The sequence below is a fragment of the Gordionus sp. m RMFG-2023 genome, chromosome 1 (assembly GCF_954871325.1).
Source record: "Gordionus sp. m RMFG-2023 chromosome 1, tfGorSpeb1-WG-v2, whole genome shotgun sequence".
In the NCBI taxonomy this organism is placed as follows: Eukaryota; Metazoa; Nematomorpha; class Gordioida; order Chordodea; family Parachordodidae; genus Gordionus; species Gordionus sp. m RMFG-2023.
The window spans coordinates 85,623,869-85,631,879 of NC_088775.1; the positions used below are offsets into that span (position 1 = coordinate 85,623,869).

General features: G+C 27.5%; 2 protein-coding genes across 2 annotated transcripts; both read right to left on the reverse strand.

Annotated features, from left to right (window-relative positions):
* Positions 1-542: 542 nt before the first annotated feature.
* On the reverse strand, positions 543-4,670 carry LOC135931725 (zinc finger protein-like 1 homolog). Its single transcript, XM_065469000.1, has 8 exons — positions 4,646-4,670; positions 4,482-4,560; positions 4,179-4,290; positions 3,601-3,797; positions 3,105-3,171; positions 1,919-2,219; positions 1,415-1,566; positions 543-827 (listed from the first exon to the last, which is right to left on the reverse strand). Exons 3-8 carry the CDS (start codon positions 4,216-4,218, stop codon positions 721-723), a joined length of 864 nt encoding a protein of 287 aa, XP_065325072.1. The 5' UTR covers positions 4,219-4,290; positions 4,482-4,560; positions 4,646-4,670; the 3' UTR covers positions 543-720.
* A 1,615-nt stretch (positions 4,671-6,285) lies between these two features.
* On the reverse strand, positions 6,286-7,002 carry LOC135930863 (putative uncharacterized protein DDB_G0291786). Its single transcript, XM_065467660.1, has one exon. The coding sequence runs from the start codon at positions 7,000-7,002 to the stop codon at positions 6,286-6,288; it is 717 nt and encodes a 238-aa protein (XP_065323732.1).
* Positions 7,003-8,011: the final 1,009 nt, after the last annotated feature.

Below are 8,011 nucleotides of genomic sequence, written 5' to 3' on the forward strand. Positions count from 1 at the left end.
CTTTCTTTTAAGTGGTAATTTCTCTAAATCAACTTGTTTAATAACTTCACCCCAGCTATTATCATCAGATAAAATGATCGTGGATATGGTTCTAATCCGACTCTATAAATTAACAAGATGTTTTACCATCATCACTAAATAATATCTATAATATTGAAGGATTTATACCATTTATATTTAAATAAATTGAAAAATATTTAAAAAAATCTTATTTACATTATCAATATTTGTATTTACGATTATACGTATATTAATATATGATTATAAAAATACACTGAATCCGATTAAACCCGCGTTCAAAAAATTCCGTGTTAGGTTTGGGTTTTTAGAAATTTCCTCAGAAAAAGGAATCAAGTTCGGTTCGGGTTCGAAACCCTGCACGATAGTATAATTCATTATATATTGATGATGTAATATCAAAATAGGCAAATATTCATTGGTTAGTTATTATAAAAATCGTAAAAAACCCCTATTAATAGGATATTAATAATGATAAAATTTATAGGTATAATAATCTATTCGAGGATATCATAAATGTTATAAACAGTTGTTTTTCTTATAGTACATACATACCTGCGGAAATAATATGAAACATAATAATAATGTAAACCAGGTCAAAAAAGCTAATTTTCCCAATTAAATTGCAAATAAATAAAATCATAATTTATTCTAGGTTTTACAAGAATTATAGTTAGAATTTTATTTTTAAAAATTAATTATTTATCGATGCCTCCTAATCTTGATCATGGGATTATTTAAAGGATCCAACATAGGATTATGCAAAAGATCATTTTTCTCTTGTTCGTATTCGAGAATTTGTTCCTCTTCTAAAATATTAAAAAGAGGGATTGGGGGGTGGGGGAGGGGGTGGGGATTAAAAAGAATATTAAATTTGCTGATAAAAATAGATATGAATGTAAAGAGGATGGGATGGTCCTGATAGAAATGAGAATTGATGTGTTGGGCAAATCTATGAATACATGATCATTATTAAAAATAAGTTAAAAGTAATCAGATTGAGAAAGTAATTCTGAACAGAATCTAGATAAATAAAAGAATAGAGTTCATTATATAATTTTTTTTTATTTTAGCAGAGATGACCGACCTAAAAAGGGTCAAGGAAGTGGTCTGTCTCGTTTCACTCCAATAAAATAATAAAAATCCTTTTAGGTAATTTGGCAATAGCCGGTTTAAAATTTAATCATATATAACAAACATCCTTAATCCAATTATGATCTAATATCCACTTTCTAAATTTGTTTCCTTCTTTCTTCCTAACTTTCTGATTTATAGTAAATTTTATTTAGCAATCAATCTTCTCTATTCAATGTATAATTTATATTCTTTCCTATTCATTTTATCTTTTTCATCTTCTATCTCTTAAAACAATTCTGCGCTTAATAATAAAATATACCTAAATTTTCGACTAAATCACTCGAGTATGGACCGTACCTTGACGTGCGATGGAAGAAAACCACGAAAAATAAGAATGCCAAAACGAGCGATAATATCAAGAGCATAAATTGAGAAGTGCCCAGCCGCCTTCTATAGCTTGGATAATTGCCACTTTTACGAATAAATAAAGTAATATAATTTGTTTGAGAATTGACGAGTTATGGGTATATATTATTTATTTTCCTGCTTTTCGCGTATTAAAATTCATTGCTACTTACGAAGCGTTTATAAGCAAGTTAATTATAATATAACTGCAAACCAAATTCTACAATGTTAGTAAAGATAACGCGTCGATCTAAGATAATTTCCTAAGACAAATGGGTTAGATTTTAAGTTAGCGCGATATATTTTATTCTTTTTCTCTAGCCTTTTTACATTTTGATTGCCAGACTTAGCGAAAAGTCGCCGAAGAATTCAGCCTTTACTATGTAAATGATTAAAAGAACTAATGAAATTTTTTTACGTGTTAAAAGTCAACTTCCTGAAGAACAATTTGAGTTTTCGGGCCACTGCCCCTTCTGTCAATTTATCATTCTTGATCTCCATCCTGCTATTCCCCTGGTGATAATAATTGTCCACGAAAGTCGATTCGTCGCGGTTAGTGTGCCTGGCATTTTGATGCTGTCGCGTGACTGTGGGGTTAAATTGCCCGGGAGAAACAAATTCGGATTTTAGCATTGATGATGGTGTAGTCAAACGGTCCGAGTCATTGCTAGTTTTGTTTTTGTTGGCATAGACACTGGGGTTAACGCGCGGATCTTTATCTAAATTTTCGAAGTGATAGCGATAAGATGGGTCATTAAACAAAATAATAGATATATACGACTCTACAATATTGGAGTGCTGACAAAAGTAAACTAATGATAACTATGTGCCAAAAGTATTTCAGTGATTTTATATGAAAGGAATATCGTTTAGGCTGCTAATAGGATCCGCTCCAGTACAATTTAAAAGCTGATCGATTTTAAGAATCTGTTTTAGAGATCAATTTTCTTTACTAAAATGAATAATTCCTATATTATTATCATGAATTAAAGATTAAAAAATTTATATCATAGACAGTAAAAAGCGATCAGCTGTTAAAGAGTGCCAGATAGGGTCCCACTATGAATTCAGCCTTATTCATTTTTTGAAAAACTTCTTTCGAAATTATCATAAAAATGTAAAATATTGAAAATAAATAGAACATAAGATTATAATATTTGAGTTATATGCTACATCATCTTTTTAATATTAAATAATTACATAGAATAATTTACATAATTCAAGTTAGTCAAATATAAGCAATTAATTATTATAGCAGACATAAAGTCAGTTAAATTAAAGTTTAGACCTAATAAAGGATTGCAGTAAAATAGCCGAGATATTCAATTTTTAAATATGACATATCCTTAAGAACTATATCACAGAGACCTGCAGGCCCAGCCCTAAGCCTGGCTTGGATAAATTATATTAAAAATATACCCAAACCAGGCCATATATTTAAAACCGAAAAATTTTTTTTAAATAAAATTCAGGCCCGATCAAAAATTTATTTTTAAAAAAAATCCGGGCCAGCCTTTGCAAATGGTACCTCTGCAGGTCTCTCACATATATTACAAATTTTTATAAAAAAATAACAGATAATTTTTGTATATTTTATTATATACCAAAGTTGACAGAATGATTAAGGGCTGGCAAGGAATCGTTTTGCTTAGGGGAAAAATCTGGAGAAATCTGTTAAAAATTGTTAATTTAACTATTTTTAAAATCAAATTAATGCTATGCAATCAAACGAATATGTGATTTTTTTGTGGAAATATCAGCAATGACTTTAAAAAAATATATAATTAAATCCTAAATAATTAACCCCCCCCCCCCGCCACCCTTTCACCTGAAGAAATGTCAGGATTTTTAGAGAGGATTTGAGATTGCTGAGACTTGGAATCAAGGCAGGACAATAAATATAGGAGTATGAATGAGTGTTAAGAGGATTCTCACCATCCTTAAATGGATGAATGCAGAATAAAGAATTGATAACTATTTTATATAGCTTTTTAAATCTAAGCCATTTAAAAAAAAATATATATTACTTTATTTTATGCTTATCTATCAAAGGTTTCATTTAATAAATTTAACTACACTTATATTAATTATATTCCTCACCAATGTCAAATCAAAGGGAAATTTTGTGTCTTTGAATGAATTAGCAAAATGATTTCTTAAATTCTCGGCCAATGGGGATTTAACGTTATTCGAAAAAAATATGCACTCCTTGCATGTTGGGCAGGTATAACCATTTGGAGCAGTTGTGTTGGGTAATGTAGAATAATGTTGATCCAAGCAGTCAGCATGGAATATGTCTAAATCATGGTTTAATTGTATAATTTAAACAAATTTATATAAAATGATAATAAACATTCTTTTTAATTAACAATAAACACTTTGCCCAGTCTTTTTTTCATGAAATCCTATCATATAGACTTTTATAATAAAAATGTTAATTAAGATCCTAACAAATATGACATTTATTCAAAATTAATAAAAATATTGAAGTTAACAAAATTACAGTTTCTATCATTTAAACATATTTTATTACAAAAATGTCATTGATATCTTGCTATATTTAAATTAAAAAATATTAAAATCATAACAAAAAAAATGTGAAAATATTCAAATGTGTTTTGTTTTATCTCTTATAATATTGGGAACAAAATTGAATAAATTGTATATTTATTTTAAACCTAAGCATAGGAATCGTATTGTTGGTTTATCAATTAGCATATGATGGCATAAAGAGCATGTTGCATCATAATCACTATCCTGCAGCCATTGTAAATATGATTGAACCACACACTTATAACAATCAATAAAATAAATTTTATTTTAAAATATATAGAATATACATCATATATAAATCTAAATTTAAATTTTAATAAAAATCATAAATTAAATAATTAGTATATTTTTATTTTAAATAAAAGTATCAGTTTAAAAAACCACATTTTAAGTGGTTTTCTGAATTAATAACTATTTAACATAACTACTTGTGAATGATCCGAAACCAAGCAATGTTCACAAACATTGACTCTATGCTCAAAACAAAATAAGGTCGAAACTTTTCTTCTATGGCATTTACATAAACCCATAAAGTATGTTATTATATTTTATTTTTTTTTAGTAAAATATGGATAGAAGTTTAGCATAAAACCTGCTGTTCGCAATGTTGGCGAAAAATAAAATTATAATATTATTGGACAAGAAGAAAAACGTTCAATTTGTGAATGGCTTTATTAGAAAGTATTAATCCAGAATAATTTATTATAATCGAATTGAGTGATTGTATTAAAATATAAGAAAAGAAAGTGATTATTTTATTGTGTATATTTTAACCAAATCTCAATATATATATATATCGTAATATATAATTTATGGTAAAATAAATTGTGGCTAAAGGCTTCGTATATAAAAATACAATAATATATTATTAAGTGTAACTGACATTTTAAATATAAGTAATAAAATAATAGCGTACAAAAACGCACATGCAACATGCACTCCCTCCAAAAAAAAAAATATAAAAAAAAAATTAAAGTCTTGAAAACACAACATGGTACAAAAAAATGGGGAAGGAAAGAACTCGTTTAGCATGCGAGAGGTAATTTATTTTTAAGAATGAAAATATATGTATAAAGGGGAATTGGCACCATAGTTGTACATGTTAGGTTTTAATGTAATTACCCTTACAAAAGGTATAAATTACACTATCGATAGGTACAATTCACACTATAGGTGGCCAATAAACAATAAATATATTTGGAATAAAAATTGATATAATGAAGAAAATTATTTAAAATTGGCACCATAGTTGTACATGATAGGTTTTAATGTAATTACCCTTACAAAAGGTATAAATTACACTATCGATAGGTACAATTCACACTATAGGTGGCCAATAAACAATAAATATATTTGGAATAAAAATTGATATAATGAAGAAAATTATTTAAAATTGGCACCATAGTTGTACATGATAGTTTTTTATGTAATTATCCTTACAAAAGGTATAAATTACAATATCGATAGGTACAATTCACACTATAGGTGGCCAATAAACAATAAAAATATTTGGAATAAAATTAATATAATGAAGAAAATTATTTAATCAAAAAAAAAACAATCATGAAAATATTTGATAAAATTTGGGGATGGTGATAAAAAATATAAGAAAAGCGTATTATCATAGAAAACAATTCTAATTAAAGAAACATTATGATCTAAATTAACAATTTTGATCTTAGAAAATCTGAATTTCCAATGACATTACTGATCCTCTCAGTGACAATACCCCCACGTCATAATTGATTGAAGCTCACTTTAACAAAAACGGAGTTGTGTAAAGTTAATTCTCAAAATTTTATTCTTTTAAAATTAAGGTCGTAAATCAAAGTCATTGTCATTAAAAAAAATGTTTTATTATTTTTTTTTTATATCAACCGATTCCTAATCGAAGCGATAACGGATTATTAAAAGTTAAAAAATTCACTCTATCTCCTATCTCATTATTTATAATAGTGTTTACATCAACGTTGAATTTGATTATGTCAAATTCTTTAATCCAGTCTTGACCACATAGAGGTGGTCCCTCCCCATCCAATACATAAAAATTTAAATATTTAACTGTATTCAAATATTTAACCTTAATATTCGAGACCTGACCAACGACTGTGATAGGAGAACCCTCATAAGAGAATAATTTTATAGAACAATTTTCCAACTCAATTTCTTCAAAATTCTCCAATTTTTCAAAATCTTTAATGGGCAAGGATGTCACTGGAGAACCCGTATCTATCAAAAAGAAAAATTAAGATTATTAAGTTGCATATTAATCATAAAATCATTAATAAAATTTATCTTATTCCTTGGCCTTAAATTATATGGCGTTTGTATAATTTCTTGTTTTTTTAAATTGTTGTTGTTGTTGTTGTTATCGTTGTAGTTGTTGTTTTTGTTGTTGTAGGTCCTACCATTATGCTTGTTTTCATTCCATGACGTATAGAATTGTGCACCATATCTGTCATCTATTCTCCATGTATCTTTTTCAATGAAGGACTTTTTATTATTAAACTCCAATGATTGACATTTGACAATAATCTCCTCAATTATAATCAAGTCTGTCGTGTTCTCTTCTACCAATCTTGTTTTCAATCTCTCATTGTGACAATTAATAATGAATTGAACTGCTATCAATTCTGAATTAAGGCCAGATCCGCACACTTTCAGCCTATCCAGATATTCTCTGGATGACTCTAATCTATCTGGTTTAGTACTAAAAACTTCCATTATACGTGTAATTTTGTTCTTTTCAACCTTTTTTTGAATTAAATCCTTTATTTGTTCATAAGATAAATTATCAATCGAATCCATTATACTCACCGCCAAATCTTTATTAATTGTCTCGAACAGTTTATACTTCTTAGTAGGTTCATCAGTTATGTTTTCGGCAATAAATTTTAGGTCACGGGTTTTGAGTAAGACTTTTATGTTATTATTACTATCCTCCACCATATTGGACAAGAAGAAAAAGGTTCAATTTGTGAATGGCTTTATTAGAAAGTATTTTTCCAGAATAATTTATTAGAATCGAATTTGAGTGATTGTATTAAAATATAAGAAAAGAAAGTAATTATTTTATTATGTATATTTTAACCAAATCTCAATATATATATATCGTAATATATAATTTATGGTAAAATAAATTGTGGCTAAAGGCTTCGTATATAAAAATACAATAATATATTATTAAGTGTAACTGACATTTTAAATATAAGTAATAAAATAATAGCGTACAAAAACGCACATGCAACAAATATCATTGGCTCAAATATCGTTAAGCTGCATTCATGATGTTATTAAAGATACTAACGTTATTAAAATTTTAAAATATACTGAAAATTTGGCCTAATAAAACGTATTGAGTTAAATTATTTAAATTTAAGGCCCCCATCCAGTGTCATACATATAAAGGCTGGGGGGCTTCGCCCCTCAAACTCCCCTTTAACAGGGCTTCGGACCTATTGCCCAGCATTTGGCGGGGTTTATCTTAAAAATCATATTTGTTTTTCTTAAAATATAAAAGTCCTAATTTGTGATCATTTTAATTAGTGTTGTTAAGCGGCTCGATTTGAGCTAATTTTTATAAAAAGCTAACTCAATATTTTGGCCAAAAAAATAATGCCCAAGCCTAGAGATTTCATGAATAATGTCTAAACAAGTATTTTTTGAACGTAAGATCCAATTTTTTTGCTCTAGGGGAACCATATCTTCGATAATATATAATAAAGATATTTTTTAAATGCTATAATAATATTTTATTATAATTTAGTAGATTATTCTCAATGACTTTATAATAATACTATCCAGAATAATTTAAATACTAATATAATATCCTTCCATAAACATCAAAACCAGAAAAATATAAATATTCATGGTATTTATTGGATATAAAATCACTTTTGAGTCTTTTGAACGTATAATCTAAAAAAATTATTTTGCTCTAGGGGAGGTCCACACCCGA

What these genes read in the sequence shown, in the direction of transcription:
- LOC135931725 (XM_065469000.1), bottom strand. Translation starts at nt 4,218, where the DNA reads ATGCTAATTGATAAACCAACAATACGATTCCTATGCTTAG. An exon ending in AGGAAGTTGACTTTTAACAC is followed by an intron (nt 1,567 to 1,918) that starts GTAAAAAAATTT and finishes TATTCGTAAAAG; the next exon opens with TGGCAATTATCCAAGCTATA. An exon ending in TGATTTAGTCGAAAATTTAG is followed by an intron (nt 828 to 1,414) that starts GTATATTTTATT and finishes TTAATATTTTAG; the next exon opens with AAGAGGAACAAATTCTCGAA.
- LOC135930863 (XM_065467660.1), bottom strand. Translation starts at nt 7,002, where the DNA reads ATGGTGGAGGATAGTAATAATAACATAAAAGTCTTACTCAAAACCCGT.